At 38.0% G+C, this 26116-nt stretch overlaps 1 protein-coding gene across 8 annotated transcripts in view; it reads right to left on the bottom strand.

Moving 5' to 3' along the window:
• The window catches only part of LOC137020606 (transforming acidic coiled-coil-containing protein 2-like), a 31528-nt gene extending 16594 nt beyond the window's left edge, over positions 1-14934 (bottom strand). For 3 of the 8 annotated variants that reach the window (XM_067386386.1, XM_067386389.1, XM_067386390.1), the window contains exons 1-7: positions 14169-14932; positions 6415-6542; positions 4204-5629; positions 2318-2378; positions 1945-2140; positions 1167-1216; positions 920-1029 (exon numbers count right to left, since the gene is read on the bottom strand). In XM_067386386.1, the coding sequence (XP_067242487.1) occupies positions 920-1029; positions 1167-1216; positions 1945-2140; positions 2318-2378; positions 4204-5629; positions 6415-6542; positions 14169-14236 (2039 nt within the window). In that variant the 5' untranslated portion in view covers positions 14237-14932. Of the gene's footprint in view, positions 1-919; positions 1030-1166; positions 1217-1944; positions 2141-2317; positions 2379-4203; positions 5630-6414; positions 6543-14168 lie in introns of all 8 variants that reach the window. The other 5 variants (XM_067386388.1, XM_067386391.1, XM_067386392.1 and 2 more) reach the window with 3 other exon arrangements.
• Between the last annotated feature and the right edge of the window lie 11182 nt (positions 14935-26116).

Raw genomic sequence — 26116 nt, 5'->3', positions numbered from 1 at the left:
CTGAGTTTTGTGACTTTCAGTTTATGGATGATGGCTCTGAGGCCATCTGATAGTGTACTTAGTGAAAATAAAAGTGACTCTGTCAACATAATGGTGCAGTTGTCATAACAATGTTTGAATACTGTTTGAATAGAAAATATATCAACACAGAAAAGAAAACTATGCATATAAAGTCATTTCATTGCATATTTAAGTAATATATGACTTTGTTTGTGTGTGTGTGGTCCTGGTTATGGGGACACAATGTCCCCAATAATGGCAATATCCAAAATCCTTATCTGCGGAGACATTTTTTGGTACCCATGAAGAAAAATATCTTATAAATCATCCTAACTGAGGTTGAAAATCTAAAAATGCAGGGTTAGAGAAGTTAGGGAAATCCAGCGTTAGCATCAGTTCTGGCAGGTCACGTCAGTCAAGCTCGTTTCAGCTGACTCCCAGGTGACTTACGTCTACCTATAGGAATATGATGCCTATAACAGCATCCATATATAAGCTCCTCAGTATTATCAGCAGCTATTGCATTTCTCAGGTGCTAATTACCCTCCTCCATCCCCAGCTCCTCCTCTCTTCAGTCAGGATTGGCTTTATGATTCCCCTGAATCAGACTAATTCTTGAAATATGTGTATGTTAAATTATTGACATTAATTATATCTGTATATGTTGGATCTGTTCTGTTTACCCTAGGGGGGTTAATGCTGCTCTCCCTGCTCTTATCCATGCTAGGCTGCATGGACGCGCAGAGAGTCCTTGCCCAGAACAGAACCATACCGCCAATACAAACTCTATGCAATTATCAATCATATTTGACGAAAGTGGTCCTGACAGAATAGAATATTCAGTTTGTACAGTATAAAAATCATTGTCTATGGAATGTCCCTATGAAACATAAAAACCCAACGTGTTTGTGTGTTTTACCCAGTGCAGGGGGAGTTGGGCTCTGAATCGTGTGTGTTGGAGGTCTTCTTTGGACTGTCTGTCACTGAGTCCAGTTTCAGATAAAGTGATGGTTTCTTCACCGAGAGAGGCTGTAAATAAATACATATATGCATTCACATTAATAAAAAGATCTGTAATCTAACATTAGTTTGGTGTTTGTCACACACACATGTTTTTTGGCAGTTGCCATAAGTTTGTTACATCTATGGGTCAGGTAGATACTCACAGGTGCAGAGGAGCCAATCTTTTCCATGTATTCAATCTCATAATCTGTAACTGCAGAGAAAATGAGTGAATATATAACAGGTTATATGTTTTAAAAAGGTTCCAAAGAATATTCTTTCTATGTTGACCATCACTTAACAGACTGACAGAACCAACATGACAGTGGCACGATAATTCATCTGCTTCTGTACCACTGACCCAGTTATATTCAGGCAGAGACTGCCCCAGGGACCAAATGGTTCCCTGTGGGTCAAAGGCTAATAAAACGGGTCAGTGTGGGGCCATTTGGTGTTGCAGCCAAACTTGGATTATGTGGCAAATAATCTGATGGGTGAATATCACAAAAACATATCACCCCAAAAGAAAAGAAAGTTTTTTTTTTGTTTTTTTTAGTATTTTAATTAGTATTATTTTGCATTTTGACATTGTTTTCATGAAAATTAATAACATTTTCTCAGTAAATTCTCATTAGTACAATGCAGAGAATTGGGATGTTACTATGCAAAAAAAATATACAAGCATAATATAATTAATAATAATATAACTTGACTGTTTTTTTGTGAGATGATAATTATGATATATATGATATACCATGTATTATATGATAAGAATTGGGATGTCACTACACAAAAAAAAATAATCTTTGAGCATAAACATAATAGATAATAATATAACTTATTAACTTATTTTGAAATCAGTACTGTACTGACAGTCCCATTCATGCTCTTCCAAGATAATGTAAAGTAAAGGGACAATCAGGGACTCTTCCCCTCTCTCACCGTCACTCTGTGCAGGCAAACTATTCTCGTTGACAAAAGCTGTGAAGTCTGTCGGCTGCGGGAAGTCTTGGGGGTCAGAGGTCAGCTCCACCTCCACGTCATGTCTAGTCCATTTCTGATTTGTGGAGGAAGCCAGTTTCTCCTCATCTGTGGCGTGATCTTGTGACGGGTCAGGATTGGCATCGGGCGAGTGCTCCTGCAGGTGATGATGTGTGTGTGAAGTGGAGGGCGAGAGTGGAGAACACACAGGACAACACTGTTATGATATGAGGTGACAGCGAAGGAAAGAAACAGATAATCTTCAGAATGAATATCTGCGGTGACTGTGTGCGTGTACTGTAGTAGGTGAATGTGCGCTCATGTCTTAACTTACTTGTGCAGATGGCTCGGTAATCTGAGTCCTCTTTGGAGACTTCTTTACTCTAAAAGTGTTACTGTTTAAGAAAACAAGACAAATTATGTTGTTAGTTCTTAAAATATCAAATTGGAATAAAAGACATCATTTATCATGTGTTCATATACTGTGTGCTGTCCAACCAAACGGCATATAAATATTTTAAAAACCAAACTGTGTGCACACCAACCAGCAGTTTTTGTATAGATAACATTCTATTGAAAAAAGGTTTTAGTTAATACATACCTGTTGTGTTGTTCTGATAAATGTTTTAGAAAACCTTTTGATAATGCAAGTATACTGTAATTCAACCAGTAAATGATGGCACTTATTATTAAGGATTAAATCCCATCAGTTAAAATCTTACTGGATTACATGGATTATTCAGGGCTTACATTATGATTTACTCTTCTATTAGTGTTATATATATATATGAATGTTATTTTGTGCAGTTTGGGTTTTTTAAGTGAAATGTGTTTTTAACAGTAAAAGTATGCAATTTTTATGCCATGTTTTTTTTTCTACTCACAAATTGAACCATAGCAGGAAATTAAAGACATACAGCTATTGGTGAAGAATTGGAAATAGGTCTTGCAGAAGCATAATGATTATGCAGTATAGATTTGTGGTTTTGAATTAGGAAATAGATACAAAATAGATACTCTGCCTTGATACGTTCACAGCTAATATTAATCCCTCAATGACCTAAGAAAATGACACATGTAACAACATAGCAGATGCATATCATATCCTATTCTGTTGCTGTTGTTGACCTTGGTCCCATTTCATATTGTAAGTGTGATGTAAAAATTTAATTTCATCATTATTGTTGAAGCTCCTCCTATAAAATTTGAAAAGACAACTGTGTTGAAAAACAACCTTGAATTGTGTAAGAACTGTGGAAGGAAAGTCTGTAGCTGAGCAATATATAAGATGAATTAATCTGAAACAGGGGCAAAGGATCCAGCAAACTCCTCTTCTAAAAGTAATATTACTTAAAAATGCTCCCAAATAGCTGCATTAATGAATCAGGGTATGCAGAGGGTGTTACACAAGAAAACAATAAAGATTCCCTTGTCAACTTTCCAGGTCACAGTTTCTGCTTACACGTAAAAAAAAAACCTGCAATGTTTATTATCCACCAGCGTATTAACCACTCGGACACCCTAAGGAGGGAATGTCTCTGAAGGAAGAAATATCTCTGAAATGAGTCTCATAAAAAATGTCTGGACAAGTAATTCATTCAGAGATGTCAACCTTCAGGGCTAATTCATTGGAAAAAGTGGTTAACATAGCTCAAATTGGATCATATGTACATTGTAAGCCAATCATACAATGTTTTCTAGACTGAACGTTCTAGTCTTGTGCACATTTGCACATCTGAACTTGTCCTCTGCCCATGTTCCTGCAATCGACTGCACTTATTGGGGGTGTCCACTAGGTGGCAACGCATTCTCATTGGATAATATCAGACATGGAGCAGAGGAAGACATGATGTGAAATCAGTCATATGTATCGCATTTAATGATTAAAACAATTGATGGTGAGCTCATGAGTTAAAACATGTTAAAATGACATTTTATGTTAAGCTATATTATTACTGATGTTGATTTTCCCCCATCTCTCTACTTACAAGAAACAACACAGAGAAGAGACATTGCTGGACTTCCTGTGATACATGAGATCAACAGACAGACATGTAACAGAGGCTGACAAACAACAAGTACTAACAGCCACTCACATAAACATAATCTGACCATTCAGAAATATACACAAGAAAATTGACCAGAATAACTCACAGTGCTCTACACTGGCACATATTATGACCTAATATGAAATGAAATTCATAATAAGTGCAGACTTACGATTTAAGAGGCTTCTTCTTGTTTTTGGCAGGTTTGTTCTGGTTGTGATCCTCTAACTCAACAATGTTATCATTGTCATTCTCATTATCATTGTTGGACTGGTCAAAAGAGGCAGCTTTCTGAGGCGGGTTAACCATATTGTTAGATGATTTGAAAGGATCGATTGAATCATCAAAGGAGTCAGGATCAAAGCTGTAGGATCCTTTAGACAGTCGAGGAGAGTTTGGGATACCACTGCTTGAGGAAAATGGATTAAAGTTCGGGTCATCCCACTTGCTGGGGTCAAAGTTATATGAAGCCTTGGGGATCGGGATATCATCATTGTCATTTGAAAGTGCTGGGACAGGTGCATTGTCTATCTGTTCTGTCTGGGGAGGAGGGGCCTTCTTAATCCCCAGTTTTGGCTTTCGAATAGGCATCTTGGCTCCTGGTTTCTTGCCCAGGATTTTGGGAGGAGGAGTACTGCGCGGAGCCTCTCCGCTGTCCTCTGAATAGTCAAACTCCAGTCTGACTGGTTGACGCTTGGCGATTGGTTGTTCCTCAATGTTGAGGGGTTGCTCTTTAGCAGGGGAAGGGGCACGGGGCTCCTCTACAGCAACAGGGGTGCCTGAAACCAATGTAAAGTCTGCTTTCCGGCCTAAGACCGGCGAGTTTGCTACTTTACTGCCTCCTGTACGGAATGGGTCAATGTTCTCAAAGTTGTCCGGATCCCATTTGTAGGAGGCGCTGGGAGGAATAGGAGATTCCTCGTCTGGGACAGTGGGAGCCTCGGGTACTGGATCAGGAAGCTCTTGCTGGAGTTGAGCTGATATTGAGGTGGTAGTGATCTCCTCAGGCAAAGGTGGAGGACTCTCAACTCGAGACTTTATTCTGTTTCTCCGTAGGGTACCAGCAGGACTAGGAATAGGGCTAGGAGAGGAACAAGGCCTCTCTTGGGTTTGCAAGGGGCTTTCGGGACGGGGTTTCCCTCTCTTTTTCTCTTCCGGTGTGCTGCTAGAGGACACAGTTTTGGGAGAGGAACGCTCTGGGTTTGAGTTCTGCCTGGAAAGAGGCTTCTTCTTTAGTGAACCTGGACGGGGCTTCTTCACTTTACGAAGGGTTCCTGGAGCACTCTCTGTTCCTATGCTGAAGGACTCTGTTCGTGGGTGAATGGGTTTGTCGGAGGTTCCTCCTGAAGATTTGTCTCCTGGGCTCTCTAACTCACCAGACTGTAGGCTTAGAGAGCGGGTGAGAGGCGCTCGGCTTGATGGTCCAGACCCAAAATTTGATTCTTGGAAGGGGTCATTAGTGATTAAGTGATCTAGGTTGTAGGTGCCACTAGCAGCTATTGGTTTGTCCTCATCAAAAACTGTAGATGGAGAGCGGCTGGGAGGTTGAAGTACTGCTGGGACTTGAGCTTCACTGGCAGATATGTCAGCAGTGGAAGCTGTGAAGATGGAGAATGACATGTTACTATAGATTTTAAAAAACAGATCATGATTTGAATCAGGTCGCAGAGTAGTACTCACAGATGTATTGATATTATTTTAAGTTAAAGAGCTGAAGAACGCAGAAGTAGAGAGTACAAAAGAAGTTTGTTGGTTAGATTTGCTTTTTTCTTTATACATCATCTTTCTTGAAAATACGTTAAACAGCAATACACTACATTTCCACTAGAGGGAGTACAAGTGCAGTGCTTGATAACAAAGACTACAGTACTCCAGTCAGAGAATAATGGAAGTAAAAAGGCTTTTTTTTTTTTTTTTTTGGAAGATAAACCAGAATAAGAAAAAATAAATAAACGAAAAAAAAAGAGAAACTGAATATAGAATAAAGAATTTAATTGGACCAAAAAAAGCACAATTTAATTTGTTTCCAAAAAAAGCACAAACTGACATCTAAAATGTGTATATAACATATTCTAGATCTAGTTTATATTTCTAGTTATAGTTACTTAGTTTTCTATACATTTCTTGGGTTCCAAAGAATTGTAAATTCTGTTGCTCTACACTGTCTGCTAATTAATACTGTCTTTTTTATATTAAAAATTAAAAAATTTGTTCAAGATGAGACACAAACTATATTTTCAATGTCCTGCAATCTAAGCCTCTTGTCAAGCATTTCAATGCCCAATACACCCTGCTGAAGCTATTCAGACAATAAATAAAACAATTTAACCCAACATAAGATCATTGTGGTTCGTATTGAGTTGGAACGAGGTTCTAAACATACCTGTGTGTTCTGGGGACAATGCCTCTGAGCTGGTGCAGGGGGGCTCTGTTGGGGGCACTGGTGGGGAAGCAGATTTCACAGGGGTGGTGGACTCAGGGGTTTCGAAAGCTCCGTCTGAGTCTGAGCTCCTACAAAACAAACAATGAGACAGAAGAGAGTCTGAATATATTAAATTAAGAGTTGATTTAATAATCTAATTGAAGAATAAACATCAAGTCTCCTTTGTTTCCAAACAAAGAAGTTGCATATCCAATCCAGCACTGATACTGATACACTGAAACAAGCAACATCCATTTATGAGGCAATATATTACAGCTTAAATTTACATTACAGGATCAAATACATTCAGATACACCTACAGTATATTAAACAATCATTCACTGCGTGCCAAACCTTATAAACAAATGCCTGCTTCAGCAAATGTATAGTAGGCCCTGGTGGATTATTACAGATGGAAATCTGAACCTGCAGCTAGGAGACCAATAACAGCAGCTCAAACACATTTACACTCAGCCATGGTGTCCATTTTCTCTCTCATTCACTATATTCACTCATTCTTTGACTTTAACCTACTACGTATCACAGCATAGATGTTCTGTTCAAAGTCACATTTTATTGTCATTTCAGTAAAGACTGATGAAGCCCATGTTGCTTATTTGGTCAATGCAACAAAATGTCGGTTTGTGAACGTTTTTGGTCTTGGCATCAGTGTATAATACACAAATCTGACACAGTATGGGATCGCATGGGCGAACACATCTGTACAAATAAAGCAGCAGTCCAAATACGGCAACAAAGGCGCAACCTCAGACAGATGTGCAGACCCCCACCCAGTCTCACCGCATTAGTCCCTGTCCTCTCCCTGCTGTTACACCACGCTCACCTCTGCCTGCCGTGGATCATGTAATCATGTCTGGAGGTCCAGCTGAGGCGCCGGAGGAGCCCTAGGGCTGGGTCTGCCCCATCCTCTCCGGATGTCCCTCCCAGCAGTGTGTCCCAGCCCCAGCGAGCCCACTGCAGTGGAGACAGAGCCTGCCACGCGCTCACTGCCATATCTGCCACCGATCACAGGCTCACAATCACTCTTACACATTCCTCATTCCTAATGCTGATTCCTGAAATCTGGCGCACCTCAGTTCTATGGATTTGGGTGCTATGTCCCCTTATCCCTTTTATCCATTCGTTCCTTTTTTTAATATCGTACGTTCTCTCTCTCTTCAGTATCTTGCTGAAGGTGGGCTTTATCCAAATGAAACCCGTTGCAGATACTCGCCACTTGCAGACTCACTACTTGTCTCTCTCTCTCTCTCTCTCTCTTCAACATCCTCAGACACATTCTCCCTCCCCCACGTTTAGAAGAGAAGCAGACTTCTCACTCTGGCTGCTGTAGTATAAAGGGGAAAAAACATTGTGTTTTTTCATTATTCCTCAGTTATGTTTCTTTATTTCTCTCTATCTGAGCTCAAATTCCCTGTCAGTCACTCCTACTCTACTGTAATGCAAGTAAAGATACACAGAGAGAGCTCTCAATTCCATGACTGGTTTCTCTGTCTGAACTGATATTCCCTATTAGTATCTACAGCAAGGACTTTGGCTGCAATCATACACTCAGTTTTGCTGCATCAAACACTGATGAATGCATTGATGCCTTACTTCAGTGCAGTGAACACACCCATTCCCTGCTGAAAAGACCTACACATGTTTTGGATGCTGGTCCATGGGATGCTAATCAGAGATCTTAACCAGCAAGGCAATCTAGACCAGCAGCAAATCAGCATAAACTACCTTAGAATTGCATGGATATTTTGGTCTTTTTAGCAGGAGCAATTCTGCAGCTGATAAGAACCACTGTATACTTACAAAAATGAATCACATTTGAGCATGTCAAAATGGTAGTGGTCTTCCATGGTTCTAAATCATATTTTTACAGTCCATCTTCACAATCATTTAATTTAAATACTGTACCTAGAGTAAATTTAAATTAAAACACATAAAAAAAATTTAAAAAATAAAAAATAAAAAAATCACATAATTAGACCACATATGTCCTGCAAACAATTGAACCACATTTGCCCTCTAATGTGACATTTGAGATATCACATCCAGCAGTTTATTAGCAAAATAAGAGATTTACTCTTCATAACCTTAGCAGAATGACTGAAAGGAAGTACTCATCCCCTTTCCTGACCTGATCAGCACACAATGTGAACAAAAGCGGATGATGCGTACATGCTGATCATATAATTTAATGCAAAATGCTCTAACAAGCACTCAATAACAAAAGCCACTCTGCATTACATCAGATAACTAGTCTATGAAGAATTAGCAAGAAATACTTCTTACAAGTGCTGCAATATCAAGTTTAGATTTCTGCAATATAGATTTCTATTTAAAGATAAAATCAATAATATCACATTCAATATAATTCAAAGACAAGGTATGGAGTGCATTTCTAAAGTCTTCCTGTCTAATTTTACAGCTTTCAGTGTGCTAATGACATTCGATAAGATAATTATCAGTTAATGAGCATTTCAGCCCATGTAGTGATGTTTCCACATATCTGGCAAGCGCACTGTTGCCATGGTGACGGTGCTCTCTAGACATATGCTCCCATGTGCTAGACAACGCACACACCTTCCGTAAACTTCCATAAAATACTGGACGAAGCCTTAAATTTCCTTCTCTTTCGCATAGATCCACACAAACAGAGGAAGTCTATTAGCGCATATAAAACCCATTTATTTCCTGGTATGGGAAAATAAAATGCTGATTTATTTCTAAAACGTCTGCTGAGGAAATTAGGTGGAACAGTGTATCATCAAGCTTATGTTCCTCTTGGGCGCTTTAAAAAAAAAAGGGTTTTCCACATACTATTTGAAACTCTATCTGACGGGGGAATATATATGTTTAATTAGGAAATCTTATTGAACATTTTTATAAATGGCACTCAGTCAGGAGTATTTGCACATTTCTAGTTGTAAATTGTAAATACAGTAAAATAAAATAATCAGAACCAAATTTCTACTGCACAAGTAAACATCTGCAATAAACACATTATAAGTTCAAATATAATGTAAAAGGCTAAAGGAGATAGAAGAGGTGAGTCATTTCAGGTGATTTTGTCTGCTTGGAGACAGTCAGGCTTCTCTGGCACAGAACAGAACTGCTGGGTTTAGCCACAGACACTGCTGTGAGCACGACAACCCACAATGCTGTTCAAACAAAGATAACCTGAATGAAAGGACAGCTATTAGAGTAACCGAGAGGAGAGTGATCAAGAAATTGCTCTAAAAACAACCGCTAAAAGATATTAACACATCACTAACAATAGGCCTGCATTAATATCATACTATGTGCATCTAAAATTCACATTATAAGCGTACCATAATTAAAATGATTTTAAGAAGAAAAGAAAAGAACTTAGGCTAATTGATTAAAAAAGGATGTGATGTTTTCATTTTATGCCAGAGGGTACAAAGTGTACTAGAGATTGAGGTATTGACACAGGTTGACCAAAAGAGGGAGACAAATGAAACTGAAATAGAGGGAGAGAGAGACTGGCTGTGTGTGCTGCAAATAAAATACTAGCACAATGTGTACTAGAGTATACATGCTATACTGAACATAGGCCCTGTTTCCAACCCTTAGAAGTCCCTAAAGTAAACTTTGATATGTTTTCATTCAAAGTCCAGACCGGAATGTATATCTACATATCTCTAAATTACCAATGGCACAGCGTTTTACGAGTAGATCACTCCTTTCTTTGGCAGTTTAACACATTTAAAACTTAATTTATCTCTATATGAACTGATTAAGCAGTTAAATCACAGCGATATAATACCGTCATAATCCATGGCAGCTCAATTTTCATTTACTCTCTCAGTCTTGATAAATCATTGATTCAGTTCTAGATGAAATATGAAGCTTAAAGGGATAGTTCACCCAAAAAAAATGGAAATTCTGTCATCATTTATTCACCTTCAATTTGTTCCAAACCTGTATGAATTTGTTTCTTCTGCTGAACACAGAAGAAGATATTTTGAAGAATATGGGTAACCAAACAGTTGATGGACCCCATTGACTTCCATAATACTGGGGGGGGGGAAATACTATGAAATTCAATGGGGCCCCCATCAACTATTTGTTAAACATTCTTCGAAATATCACACAGGTTTGAAACAACTTCACGGCTAATAAATTATGACAGAATTTTCATTTTTGGGTGAACTATCCCTTTAAATCATGCTAACAAAGACTATAGTTGAGTCCCAAATGACACACTATACACTATGCACTTATACACAATGTACTTGTGCACTATGCACTCATTCATGTAGTGCGTGAATTGTATACGGTTATTTTGTCATTTAACAACGGAGTCCGATCTTCCCTTCCCCTCCACTACGTAATTAAAGCTGCGACGTTGAGTGCATGAAGTGTCCAACATTCCACACTTCGTTTTTTCCGTTAATTTAGTGCATCGTCCGGGTATTTAAAGTGCACTTTTTCTTTTTGGAATTTTCTGTGTGAACGCACTACTCGCACTATTTATACTTAAAAACGTCATAGAATAGTGCACAAGTACGCGAATTGGGACGCACCTTATATTAGATATTAATTATTCATATTTCAAGTCAGAAATCCTGCAGCAGTACCATAAAACAGTTAATAAAAACTACAGGACCAAGGTTCCTCATAGAACTGCTTCTTCACTGCATCCCTCCAGAGATGTACCAGCTTTCACCACCAGAACTATCAAATAATTCAGATATACTCTCAATATTTTATGTGTGCTAGATCTCCTCTAGCACTGAGCTTATTTCAGGGTCTCAGTGGATTTAGGGAGTGATGCGAGGCAGGAAGAGATAGTACTGGTCATCAACAAATGCATCAACAAATGGGATGTCTCAAAGCTGAATCACCACATGTTGCTCATTTTGACACTAGGCTGTCAAAAGACAGAGTGAATGTCTAATGGACCCATGGTGACATCACATACTGTTGGAACAGAAGGACACGTGATCACCGGATGGCCCTTTGACAGCCCCATTTTAACATGCCATAATACTGCATGATTGTCAAAATGATCCCTACAACAGCACACAGGTAACTAGGAAGTCACAGAAGTGGTGGTTGGCCGATAGTACAGTACATGCCCAAACAGGTACAGTATGTGCCAGTCAAGCAGTTGTACACAGAAAGGATAAAACAAGCTACTTGTGCTTTTATGCTCTTTGTGAAAGAAAGTGCAGGTCACATGGTTACAACCTTCACAGAGTTGAATCCTTAGCAGTGCATGAAATCTCCTGCAGTATTCATGTTTCCCAGTACAACTGAATGTCAGCGCTCATGGTATGCCTTCAGTTTTCTAAAGTGAGTAAGTACTAGTGACAATGTATTCAAGACTAGAGTAAATATAGTGTTCTCCATAAAATTACTGAGAATGACAGTAACGACTGCTGAAATCTTTGCCATCACAGGAATAAATTACTTAAAGGTGCTAAAGAGGATGTTTTGTTTTATACATTTTTGCAATATTCCTTGAAACTGTCTTTACTAACGGATAAAAGACTATTTATTAGGTGCACTGAAAGTAATAATATTAATATACATCATCTGTGCATGAGGTAGGGCCTTAAAAACATCAGCCAATCGTTTACGCGATTGGCCCTCTGGCTTGTCAATCGCTGCCGTGACGTTCCTTGTGAGAGACGAGCGCGGCTGCGCGCTCCAGTAACTTTCCACACTCCACAGGCGCTGCATGCAATGTTTTTGTCAGGAGACAGGAGTAACAACTGCAGATTATGAGTTACCTGCGGTGAGTCCGACATAATGAATCCAAAAAACACGACACAGTGAATGCCGGTGGTAAACACTCGTGTTCCAATACTCGTGCACGATTTTTGGGAGGCGTTCCTTTGAAGTGAGCTGTGAAGGAGGGGGGGTGTTCTTACGCATGTGCTCATTTCAAAAACTCAGTAACAGTCTTTGGATTCTCAGTCGACGAAAAAATCCTCTCTATCACCTTTAATATATATTAAAATAGAAATCGAAAACAGTTTTGAAATTGTAATATTTCACAATACTACTGTTTTTACTGTATTTTATATTAAATAAACACAGCCTTGGTGAGCACAAGACACTTTTCAATTTATATATATATATATTTATATTAGTCATTTATTCATATTTTAATTATTAATAAAAGGTTTTATAAATGACCTCCTAACTCATGCTTGTTCTTCCATCAGATTGCACTCTGTTCTGGTGAGCTACTGGCAGGTGAATAAAATGACAAAACTCATATAAAGCTTTTATAGTTGAGGTTCAAACTCCCACGTAAACTATGCAGGTACTGTTATGTAAGAATTCTCAAAAGGAGGTTGCATAAGCCAAACTTTAGACGCTAAAAGCTATTAGTCATGGTTGAATGAGCAGCAGTGTATGGTGCTACAATACTTGTACTTAAAGCACAGATCTCAGAGCAGGTTCAAACTTTCTCATTATCCCCAGCTGTGTTGCCTAGAGCAACAAATTCCAGGCTTTTTTGCACAAAGGTCAGTTACAACAATGAAATAACCATTGTGGCCAAGGGGATGATGATAAAATGTAGTAGAATGTCATATACTTTACAATATGCTTTATAAACAAAGACACATTTGGTTTATATACACTTTTAAAGGAACAGTTTACCATTTTACCATTTACTCACTCTCATGTTGTTCTAAACATGTATGACATTTATGTAATTTCTGCTGTGGCACACAAAATGAACATAATATCTGCTTATTTCTGTACAATAAAAATGGATGTGGTCTAGGAGCTGTCAAGCTCCAAAAAGGACAAAAAAAAACCACAATAAAGCACAATATAACTTATTTAAGTCTACTGAATCAAAATCAAGGCTTTGTGCAGGCAGACTGAAATTTAAGTAATTATTTGTCACAAGTTTTTAATTTGGCCTTGAAAAAATCTGTGGTCAACATTTACTTTCATTATATGGAAAAGAGCAGCTTGGACACTCTACTAAACATCTTGTTCTATGTTCCACAGAAGAAAGAAAGAAAGTGTTTTTTGTAAATGGGTGCATTATTCCTTTAGATTTACAGCAGGCTTCTACCACAAACCAACATGGGTATAGAACCCCAGTCCACCTACACAAAATTGACTATTTTTCATGGTCAATGCCATTCTGCTTTTCTGAATGTCTACAACATAAATAGCCTCTCTCTCTCTCTCTCTCTCTCTCTCTCTCAATTTCCCCACCCCCCTTTTCTCCAACACATCTCAGTGTTCTATTTCAGCACCATCTCTCTCATTCTCTCGGTGCTGCAGCATTAGCCTCCATCCCCCACAAAAACGCACATCTCTCCCTTATTAAATACAGCCATTACTCCCCCATCCAGACGTCTGCAAAGCCCGCCAGACTGGAACGCACACATCAATATGTAGAAACACATACACCGGAGCCTTACTACCATCAACGAACTGCAAATGTAAATAAACCACATGTCCGATTGTGACATCACAAAAACAATAACAATCTCCACCTCCTTTGTGATTGCCGTTCTCTGACAAATATATTTGAATGGATATTTTTCTTCTCTTTCCACACGCTGAAAGAATACTCACATGCATTCAACAGAGACTCAAACCAGGTGAGCAAACCAGGTACTAGAACAACAACAACACCACCAGCGATGACAATGAGGTCATCAAGAACCCCCTTCTCTTCTCCGCTGGTTCTTACTCACATGCTCTCGGGACGCTCCTGAGAGGGACAGGGGGGCTGTCCGTTCTCAGCGGACTCCACTGCTCCCATCCTCTGCTATATGATCTCCACTGGCACCCGTCTCCCTCCTCCTCCCCCCAACCTGCGCCTCCTGTTCCTCCACGTCTCTCGTCCTGAGGGCCCTTGGGCTGGCGTCAGACACGCTGCTTTGCTGCAGTAGAGCCGGAGCAGATGGCATCAGGGGCATATGGGAGACCCACACTCAGCCCTTAGCATCTCTTCCTTTCGCTCTTTCTGACTCCTTCTCCGTCTCTGTCTACATTGCATCAGAGGGAGGCTGTATCGCTCTCTGTATCCCTAACAACAATAGAATAGTACTGCCAAGCCTTATGTGTAGAGATGTGGAAGGATGCGAAGACAAGTGAGCAAGAGAAGAGGGAGGAAATAAGCGATGCTCCAGCTCTCTAGCAACTCCGTCTTCTCATTGGATTGTTGTGGTGTTTGGCAAAGCGGCTGCTGGTTTTCTCCATAACCCCTCCCACTCTAACTCTCTCTCTCTCTCTCTCTCTCTCTCTCTATACCTCCCTAGGGACCAGAGTGCTTTAAAAGATGAGCAGCTTTTCCCTGTCGATCTGAGCTCTCTTGTGGCCGATCAGTACAGCGATCGCAAACAATAGCCGACCCCACGCCAAGCCAAAAAACACAGGTATCTTTTTTCACACAATGAGAAACAGAAACTGAGGCATGCAGTCACTCCTGCTTTTTGTTATGCAACACCTTTCTCTGTTTCTCTGTATTATTTTGTTATTGCCCTAAATCAGATTACCATCCCTCCACTGTCAGAGCTAAAGAAACTTAATTGGATAGGAAACTTAACCCTGATGGTCTCTTTAGGGTCTTAGGTATCTTGACAAATAGCAGAAGAAATGAAAATGTACTTATTTACTCACACTTACGTAATTCCAAACTTGTATGACTTTATTTCTTCTGTGGAACATAAAATAAGGTATTTTAAAGAATGTTGGGTCCGAACAACTTAGGTGACAACCCAACGACTTTCGTCGTGTAGATCACAAAACACTGAGGCATTTCTTCCACAGAGGAAAGAAAATAATACATGTTTCGAATGACATGACAGTGAGTACATGAAATAAATTAAATTTTTGGGATAACTATCCCTTTAATACAGATGTATTTGTCTCAATCTTCATGATTTTTCATCATCTTTTGAAAAATTATTGTATAAACAAAAGTTCAGCATGATAACATTCACACTTCTATACATAAAAATGCAATTAATTTTCACATGCTAGATTCTCTGATACCATAACACTTCTAGAAAGTGAATTTCTACTTTGTGAAGGCTTGAAAAATGTCTGTCAAATGGGTCCTGATGGGGTCAAAGGAACATTAAAATACTTGCCCATCAAAAATCCACAGAGTATGTATCTAATAGCAACATCCAATGAAATCAACCAATAAAGCATAAATTAACTGCATGTACAACAGACTTGATTTACCACTGCTCTCTAACAGGTTTCAGATCATTCTATTTGCTCAGGTCAAAGTCATGATATATCATCCCCTCTGAGAACAGAAAGGGGTTATGACAGAAAGCAGCCGTCAGTCCTGATGTTCTCAAATGACTGAAACAGATATATTACAAAAATATGTTGTGAAAGGGTTTGTTGGTGTAATCTGGAAAATGAAATGAGAACAAAAATGACAATGAAAATGAGAGACAACTCAAAGAAAAGAGTTTATCAGCCTGAAGGGGAGTAGCAACGATTCATACAGGTCGAGCTAATCCATATTGATTTACAGCATGAGACAGCAGCAGTTGTGGGAAATTGGGACATTGGTGGGGGGATCTGAAACATGAGGATTATAAATCTATTGTTCACTCATGAAAAAGCAGAACAAAGACATTTTCGCACAGATCTGCCTATTCACTTACAGAGCCTGAGGACCGGACACATAGTAGGGAAGGTCTTCATGCCCCAAAGTAAAGCAAAGCTTTGTTGTCCTCCTATGTTTGTATATGACATGAATATGAACCTCTGAAGAAACAAATATTAGCAAAATTAACATGAACCTGAAACTCTGAGCTTGGGGCCTTTTTTCTGAAAAGGAAAGGTGGGCAGTGACTCTTCAAGGAAAAAAAGAAGAAATAATCAACTGTACAAAAATAAAACAAATATTAGAAAATAGGAGATAAAAGAGTGCATAAAGCATTCATTTTTCTAAAGCAACAGTGTGCCAAACAACAAAGTATTGTAACAACTAAAATATTTTTAATTAACCATTTATTTTAATGTATGATTGTATGTGCTGTATGATTTTATGTCAAAAAATGTTTTATAAAGTGATTTCAATGAATAGTATGTATATATAAATTAACAAATATCAGGTACAGGTAAAAAGGTAAATGGTGATCCATATGCCTTTAACCCACATAAAAAAAACTGGAATACTCAACATACTCTTCAAAACCGCTGCGTGACAAATCACTGCCAAAACATTTTCAAAATATAAAATGTTCACAGAAAGCAAAAACCTCCCCCAGTGAACAAAGGGTGTAAATAGCTTGAAGGTGTTCAACAGGATCATCTATATGCAGCGTTTGTTTTCATCTCAGCAGAAACCAGGGGCTATTTTTCTTTCACTCTGATTTTCAAGAGCAAGAGTGATGAAAAATAAATACAGCCAAGTAGATGATAAATTACAGCAAAAGCAAAGGGGTTTTTAAAGACTTGTCACCAGTTTAATGTCTGTCTGTGTCATTCAGCTAGAAGACAGAATGACATTAATTAACTCATTATTTTACAATGAAAGGCATTTACAACAATACTGTGACACAAAGATAGTATGTAGTGTGTGTACTGATAACTTCATCCTATGCTCAGACACAGGAAATTGAAAATTAAATTTTTAAGTGGTGCAGCCACTGAAAGATATTGCAAAGACAGTTTTTTTAAAGATTCATAACATGGGCTTTTAGTATCTAGGTTGACCTTACAGCGTCAAATATAGTACAGGAGGGAAATATATTCATATTTGCTATGACTGTCAAACCCTTAAATCTGCCATCAGAGTGATATAATAAATACCATGAGCTTGATTGAACTATATCGAGTCTGATATATTGAATATATTGAGCTACATTTTGCCATGACAAATGTGTAAATGTTTACCTGAACATGTTTTACAAACTGGAACTGTGTTTAAATTAGGGCTGGGCGATGTATCGAATGCTTTTGTCACGCGCATTTCTTCAGTAAAGCCGGTTCCCTGATTGTCGCTAAATCGCCATCACCTGCTTTCAAATGAAGCGGCATTTAATAGACAGAGCCGTAGTTCACTGATAAGACACGCAATATCGCGTTCAATATCGACGGCGATACATATCGATATTGAACGCGATATTGCGTGTCTTATCAGTGAACTACGGCTCTGTCTATTAAATGCCGCTTCATTTGAAAGCAGGTGATGGCGATTTAGCGGTAATCAGGGAACCGGCTTTCAGTGTTGCCAGATTGGGCGGGTTCCCGCCCAATTGGGCTCCTTTTGGTCACGTCCGACCGGAAAAAAATGCATTGGGCGGGTCTTTAAAATTTGGGCTGGTTTTTGATGCAACAGGCGGGTTTTTATTTTTGACTATAAACAGTATTCTTTATTATTTTTTTAATGAAAACTAACTATAAAATAAATTATATAATTTAGGATGACATTTAAATTAGGTATGGTTCAGGTTAGCCAATAAGGTTCAGGGGAATCCTGTCCAATCAGACTTCAAGCTTGATTGGCGGGTTGTTGTAGGCTAATTCGTTATATCGTCAAAACTGCATTATCATCATCAGTGATCATCATTCATCATCATCATCATGCCAAAGTGGGGTAAATATAAAAAGTCCTACAGAAAGGAATGGGAGAGCGGATGAGTCAACAATGCTGACTCATCTCTCATCTCCGCAGTAGTGGACGCGCCTATATACAAGTTTCATATGGATTACATAATCTGAGAATATTTATTTTCCATTTGAATTGGCTCGTTTAAAAGTAGACATTCCAAGCTATAGATATATTTCTTGTGTCTGTGAGGAAAGCAGCTTATACGATGAGTTTCGGTTCATGCTTGTTACGAGCTCAAGTTCACCGAGACCGAGATCAGAAAACGCATCCTGATTGCTTTCATTGTTTTACAAAAGCACAACGTTTTGCTGTTATTGTGAGTTTACAGAAATAAAAGTAGACCCTTTACATTTTGCATTACTCTTATCTATGACCAAAAATGACGGAGTATTTTAAGTTAAGTGCAGTGATCACACCGACGCCTCCATGTAATGCAGTAAACACGCTCTCCACACAAACACTTGGATATGCCAAATAATAGCGCACATTTATCTATAGGCAAACATTAAAGAGAATGGACTAAAGTTGCGACTTACATGTTTCAAGTGATAAGGCATATTTGAGGTCGATAAATGATAGGTGAATGTTTGGATTTCCTGCAGTTAATGATCTGTGCCTCTAGGACTGCGTGACCTCGCCACTTCCTGTGGAGATTTTTTTTTCTGCGACTAATTGATTAATAAAATCTTGGTCGACCAAGCCTCTTCAAGTTGACTAATGGTCGACTATTAGGGGGCAGCCCTACTAGTGACGATTCAGTGTATCATTCAGTCGTTATTTTATTTAAAATTAAAAGAAGGGAAAAAAACGAGAATTCATGTTGAATCGCCCAGTGGTCTATAAGTTAAATAATAATAATAATTTTAATAATGATAATATAAAAAAATTAATTAGTTGGTAATTAAGCACAAATTTGTAAGTAGCCTACTAATACAAAAAGAAAAGTATAATGAAATGATTTGAGAATAGGCCTATTAGAAAAGAACTGTAGTTCTGACAATAGTAGCACAAGAACAATAAAAAATGTTGTCCCCGAGGTTTCCGATGTAGACCTTGTGTTTTAATAAAATTATCATTTATATTAAAAAAAAAAAAAAAAAAGATGCACTGACTGGATATACTTGAGGCGAGCCTGGTGCTCTCCAATGTGCGATGTGTTAGTCTGGTTGTTTAATAATAATAAAAAAAAATTGTGTGTTTTATTCTATAACAGTTTTAATAACTATGTATTTTGGGCTGGTATTTTTTGAAATGGGCGGGTTTTAAGCTGTAGTTGGGCTGGAAATCTTTAGTCCAATCTGGCAACACTGCCGGCTTTACTGAAGAAATGCGCGTGACAAAAGCATTCGATACATCGCCCAGCCCTAGTTTAAATACTGACTCATACATAACTCATAAATACTACAAATGACTTTCCAAAGAGAAAGAAACAGTAAAGGCTAGAGTAAAATAAAGGATAAAGACGGAATGCCCTTGGTAGTAGTTTGCAGAGGGGACAAGTTTCATTCCGCTAATGGAAGTTTTATGTTGAGATGCATCAAGCTGGCGCCTCAGGAGGACATCAGTTTTAATTTGGCTGGATGTGGGGGATTTCTGAAAGAAATCTCATTATGCAAATGCTGCTTTTTAAACATACGATTTTAAGATTTGGTTCTCAGTGCAGACAAGTGTAAAAAGCAGATTCATTTTATGTGCATATTATATATACACTTATTTATATAACATACATCTGTTAGACACTAATGAATTAATTAAAGGTGCCCTAGAATTGAAAATTGAATTTACCTTGGCATAGTTGAATAACAAGAGTTCAGTACATGGAAATGACATACAGTGAGTCTCATGTAAATCTTATGTAAATCTCATTTGTTTAAAAGACCTCAGAAGAACAGGCGAATCTCAACATAACACCGACTGTTACGTAACATGTACGCCCCCAATATTTGCATATGCCAGCCCATGTTCAAGGCATTAGACAAGGGCAGCCAGTATTAACGTCTGGATCTGTGCACAGCCGAATCATCAGACTAGGTAAGCAAGCAAGAACAACAGCGAAAAATGGCAGATGGAGCAATAATAACTGACATGATCCATGATATCATGATATTTTTAGTGATATTTGTAAATTGTCTTTCTAAATGTTTAGTTAGCATGTTGCTAATGTACTATTAAATGTGGTTAAAGTTACTAACGTTTATTACTATATTCACGGAGCCGTCGCTATTTTAATTTTTAAACACTTGCAGTCTGTATAATGCACAAACACATCTTCATTCTTTATAAATCTCTCCAACAGTGTGTAATGTTATCTTTAACCACGGAGCACTATCAAACTCATTCAGAATCAAATGTAAACATCCAAATAAATACTATACTCACATGATCCGGTGCGTGCATGCAGCATACATGACGATCATTTTGTAAAGATCCATTTGAGGGTTATATTAGCTGCTGTGTGAACTTTGTTTATGCACTGTATTATAGTCGAGAGCTGGGGGGCGGGAAGCGCGGGGATTTAAAGGGGCCGCAGCCTGAATCGGCGCATATTTAATGATGCCCCAAAATAGGCAGTTAAAAAAAATTAATTAAAAAAAAAATCTATGGGGTATTTTGAGCTGAAACTTCACAGACACATTCAGGGGATACCTTAGACTTATATTACATCTTGTGAAAAAAACATTCTAGGGCACCTTTAATGTGTGAGTTAGACAGGTCATTTGGTCACAATGTACACTGTCAAAAATGTACAAATATTGTGGGGGATACAATGGCTTGCCACTAGATCAGTACTATCAAAAGTACACTTTTGTGCCTTATATATCGCTAAAGGGTATAAGATACAAAGGTGTACCTTTGCCCTAGTTACAGTGTAGGGCAGTTTATACAAAACTGTAGGTTATATGCCTGTTCAGATGTGTGGTTACAAACTGTTTGCTGCAGTGGGCAGCAGAGTTCAGGTCCAGTACAGAAAGAAACACATGCACATACATGCTCGCCCTCTGCTGTCTTATAGAAGAAATGCAAGCTGAGCTCATCGCCTGTCAACATGGCTGAGTCATCCTGCTCTTTAATCCAAACACTGCACAGTTTCAGATTATAGATGTATAAACTTTTACAACAATGTACACAAACAGAAATGAGTCATCTACAACAGCAGTAATGCACTTTATAGCAACATTGTTCTTAAAGATTTTTATGCATGTGTTAGAATGGAATTATAGCATAAATACAGTGGCCTCAAAAGGTATTTGGACAATTAATACAAACTTAAAACTATTTGCATTACATTACAAAATAAACATTTGGCAAATAAGCACCCTTTTCAAGCAAAACATAACACAAAAGTGGTATTTTAAATAATTATTTTTAGGTACTAAAATAATATAAATATTCTTATATATTTGGACACTTTCTGACTATCAAATGTTAGTGGAACATATACATGTATCCTATGTGCTGAACTACACCTGTGATTACTCTGCTAGGACATCTGTGTGAACTTGAGAGGAAGTGACTTCAAGCACTAAAAATCCTATTTGAGATTTGTCTAACCCTAACTGATTAAAAGTAAAAAAATGTCTACAAAAGTGAATTTAGTCCTAAGAAAAGGTCTAAAATCATTTGTTTGCAGATGCCACTTGGTTTTACATTTTGTTTACATAACTTTTATACATTTTAAGCATGACTAAATTGTCCAAATAATTTCTAGAGCCACTGTATTTAGCATATACAGTCCTTTGAAGATGCATACAAAGCCTGGTGCCAATAGCCTTTATGGTAAATTAATTTCTGGGTGCTGCATAAAATGAATACAGAAACAAGGGAAACACAGGTTGTATTGAGGTACTCAGTGTACAGTACTGTACATACTTTACATCCTGTGTGTGGCAGAAATCCCTCAGGATCATCACTGCTATTATTATCAGCACAATCAACAAAACCCTCCAGATGCAAAGTGATGTTACTGATATCTTAGTCAGATTAATTTACATAAATCTAATCAATATTCATAACTTCTCACCACATGTGAATAGTCATGGCCACACAGGAAGGGCATCTAACTGGTAAAAATATTTGTCCTCATTGTCTCAAACCATGAAGGTACTTTACAATAACCACAAAGCAAAAATAATACAAACTGAGTTAAAGTGAAACAACATATCTGAACTTGTGGCATTCACACACTGGGTAAAGGATTACATCCTACCTTGCTGAAGGTTCAGAGTGCTGAAGCAGTTGGATTTGAGGAGGCAGAATGACAGCAGGGGGAGTCTCGGGTAGATCAGAAGGAGCAGCAGCAGGAGGAAGGGTCTGAGGCTCAGAGGGAGCCCTGTCTGGAGGGGTAGGGGGTGGTGTGGGGAACTCGACTGTGTCCTGCAGCAGGTGGGCAGGGAGGGCAGGAGCAGTGCTGTGCTGTGGTGGGGGTGATGAGGGAGAGGGGACAGGCTCACTCCTCTCAGCAGCTTTTATCAGAGGGGACCTGAACAACACACACATATCCCCACATTAACATCACAAACACACATGCAAACACACACAGGGTAGGGTAAGGAGAGAAGCAGTGTCACCTATAAAATGGTTCACGTAAGAACCATTATTATAGTATAATAGCAGCAATAAAAAAGCTGATATCACATCTCAGACATCGACAAAGCAAGATTTTTTTAATAAAAAAAAATAAAATAAAATAAAACTTATACTTTTATTAAACAAGGATTCATTCATTTAATCAAAAGTAACAGTAAAGACATTTTTAATGATATAAAAGACTTCTGTTTCTATATGTATTTCTATTAGATTTCAAATAAATGCTCTTTATTTGAATATCTTTATCTTGATTAACTTTCTCTACATCAAATAATCCTGAAAAAATGAATCACGTATGTATCATGTATCGCATATTCCACAAAAATATTAAGCAGGATAACTGTTTTTCAGTGTGACATTAAAGACTGAAGTAATGGTAGCTGAAAATTCAGCTTTGTCATCATGGGAATTAGTTACATTTTAAAATATAATAAAATAGAAATTGTGATTTTAAATTGTAATAATATTTCACAATATTACTATTTTTTTTTTTTTAGGGGTATTTTTATTGAATTTTTGGTCAAATAAATGCAGCCTTGGTGAGACTTAATGAGCAAAAATCTTAATACCAACCCCAAACATTTGAATGGTAGTGTATTTATATATGCATAGCATAGTATATATATTATATATATATATATATATATATATATATATATATATATATATATTTACATATACACATACACATAATGTTATATCACTCCTACTAAATCACCCTTCTGTAGTCTTGGCAATGAAAAATGGCAACAGCTAAGCAATTTCACAAACAAAACCTAACACACAGAGCAGCAGACAGCCCTTCAGCTGCTCCTATCAAGGGGTGTGCCTCATGTCACATACTAAAAATACAACTACTCCACCACACCGCCTAAACAACTGCACATAGCATTGCACTATCCTTTCAGTAACAGTTGCAGACAGTTAGCAGAATTGCCCTCTAATCAGGCCTACTGTATGTACGCATCAAAGTATTATGATCCTCTCCTTCTTTTGCTTTAGCTGGATAGTGGGAGATTGCATGTTAGACATAACCACAAACCACAACTTTAATGTACACAACAAGTTAATAAGAAGAGCACAAACACAAAATCTAATCTCCCAGGAGCAGCTGTGTTCATAGGAATGGGTCCAGACAGGGTTTTTAATAGCAAACAGACTGCAGAAAATAAAGGCAGCAGGGGGGAGTTGGTTTTTACCAGCCATAAAAATAACAACACCACTACTGTTAGAATAGCCACCGTATATGTCTTATATGCACACACTCCATCAAACTGACTGACAGCAATATTGAAGGCATAATTAGACAAGTACAGTGTGGTTAGGTTTGAGCTACGCCACACTGTTCTCTTTTATTAATTTAAATTGTTAGGGCCTATTGTCTTGTTTTATAATGTATAATTGTTAAACAGTTTGACTAAGCGCTTCGTTTCAAAGCTTCCCTAAAATAATTGTTTCATTAACTCAAAATAATTGCTATGACTAATACTTGTTGCCATGGTAACTGTTGCTTAGCTCTTGTCACGCATCACAAAGTTTCCAAGCCAACCCCTACCTCTTTCTCCCCCTCTCTCTCTTGGGAGCTATTGCATCCACACAGATACATGCATTCATTTTAGATGTAAAATTACAAGTAGATTTAAAATAGATTGAATTGAACCCTCAAATTTGGAATATGGAACAAGCCATCCAAATTACATGGAACAGTTTGGGAAATTACATATTCAGCTGCCCTATATATAATGTGTGAAAGTTGGAAACACAGAATCCTGTTGTATTTGACCTATTTTGTAAATGTGTGGTAGGCACTGTAAAAATTTGCATTGCTCTCAAATAAACTTAAAATTACATTCTAATTCATCACAACTGCAGTCAGCTGGACATTATAATAATTTTATAACATTGCTGTTTCCATTCAGCTGTTATAAGAAAAATGTGCAGTTTCCTAAATAACTACAGAAAATAAACAAGCTCTCTAGTTTCCTCTGAAGAGTAACATAAGAGCTTTAACAAAATGGTAGCTGCTCAGGCTTTTATTAAAATTGGCACATTTATCTTAACAAGATAATATTAGCTTGTAGCTGTGGAAAGTTGGTAGCTAGCCTAAAACATCTGACTATAAACTTCAAGCTAGAGTTGTGCACTGTAATTCCTTTATTTACAAACCCTCAAAACCCACATTGTTCAAAACACCATCTCTAAGCATCCCAAAATTAAATAAATTAAATTCGCATGCCACAAACGATATGCATTTCAGCATTTTTTTTCCGGTTCAAGTCTAAAAGCAGGTCTAGCAGTGTCACAACATCTCACATTACCAAGAGCAAAGGTATCTTAACTGCAACCATAAAGTCCTGTGTAATCTACTTCATTCCTTACAATAATGGAATTTAACCTTCTGTCAACAGAGAGCAAATCATTATCATCAGTTGTCTGATGCTGTCAAAACAAAGCGTGAGCAAGCCAGCAAATTTGAAAGACAGAAAGAGAGAGACTTCACAACACACTTCCTTATTCCCTCCCTGTCTTCCTACTGTACCTCCCCCCATCTATCCAGTGAGATCATCTCAAACCATCTGTAATTAGCATCTCTCCAAATACCCAGTCTGTATTCTCTAGCAACTTCCACTATTTGTCAAATCAAAAGACAAAAACATTTTAAACAGCAAAAGACAGTGTAGAACTCACCCGAGATCAGCACCCAAAGTAAAGTGTGCGACTATTCTTTTAGGCAAGCCACTCAAAATTCCTCAGGCAGCCACTTTACACTCCCTCTCTCTTTTATTTCTCCCTATCTCTCTCCCTTTCTATCAGTCTCTTGTGAGTGTCTATCTATCTATCTATCTATCTATCTATCTATCTATCTATCTATCTATCTATCTATCTATCTATCTATCTAGCTATCTATCTATCTATCTTCTTACACTGAGTAATATTCTCAACTGGAGCTGCCCTGAACTATGGCTTTTGTTCCAGACGGACAGACTTCTTGGTATGACCTCATGTGAGGGCGTTGGTGCAAATAGCAAACACATATGCATGCTTTAGCAAGACATGTGCACGCACACACACATACTGACAGATACAGACAAAATTCCTTTAGTCCACATCTGTGACAAGTAACAAAGTGTTGGGCGCTCAGATATACTGGGGCAAATGCACACAGTCAAAGTTTGTCTCTCTTATTTCCCCTCATTTTCACTGCCTATCACTTTGTACACCACTCTCTCTTTCTTTTTATCTTTCTGTCTCTCTGGCTCCCACGTGTCTTTCTAAATGAGGTGCTAGGCTAAAATCTTTGATTGACAAGCACCAAGTGCTCCACTTTCATATGTTGTGGCTGCTGCAACAGAGCAGATAGAATGAATAGAGGGAGTAGGAGGTAATAATAAAATGAGAGAGAACTAGAAAAGTCACCAGAAGAAAGCTAAGTGCGATGCTCATTGATGTTAATCCTGTTCTTTAAAGACA

This window comes from Chanodichthys erythropterus, chromosome 5 (assembly GCF_024489055.1).
Source record: "Chanodichthys erythropterus isolate Z2021 chromosome 5, ASM2448905v1, whole genome shotgun sequence".
In the NCBI taxonomy this organism is placed as follows: Eukaryota; Metazoa; Chordata; class Actinopteri; order Cypriniformes; family Xenocyprididae; genus Chanodichthys; species Chanodichthys erythropterus.
The sequence above is the reverse complement of the archived record's forward strand: the minus strand, read 5'-3'. Positions and strand labels throughout refer to the sequence as shown.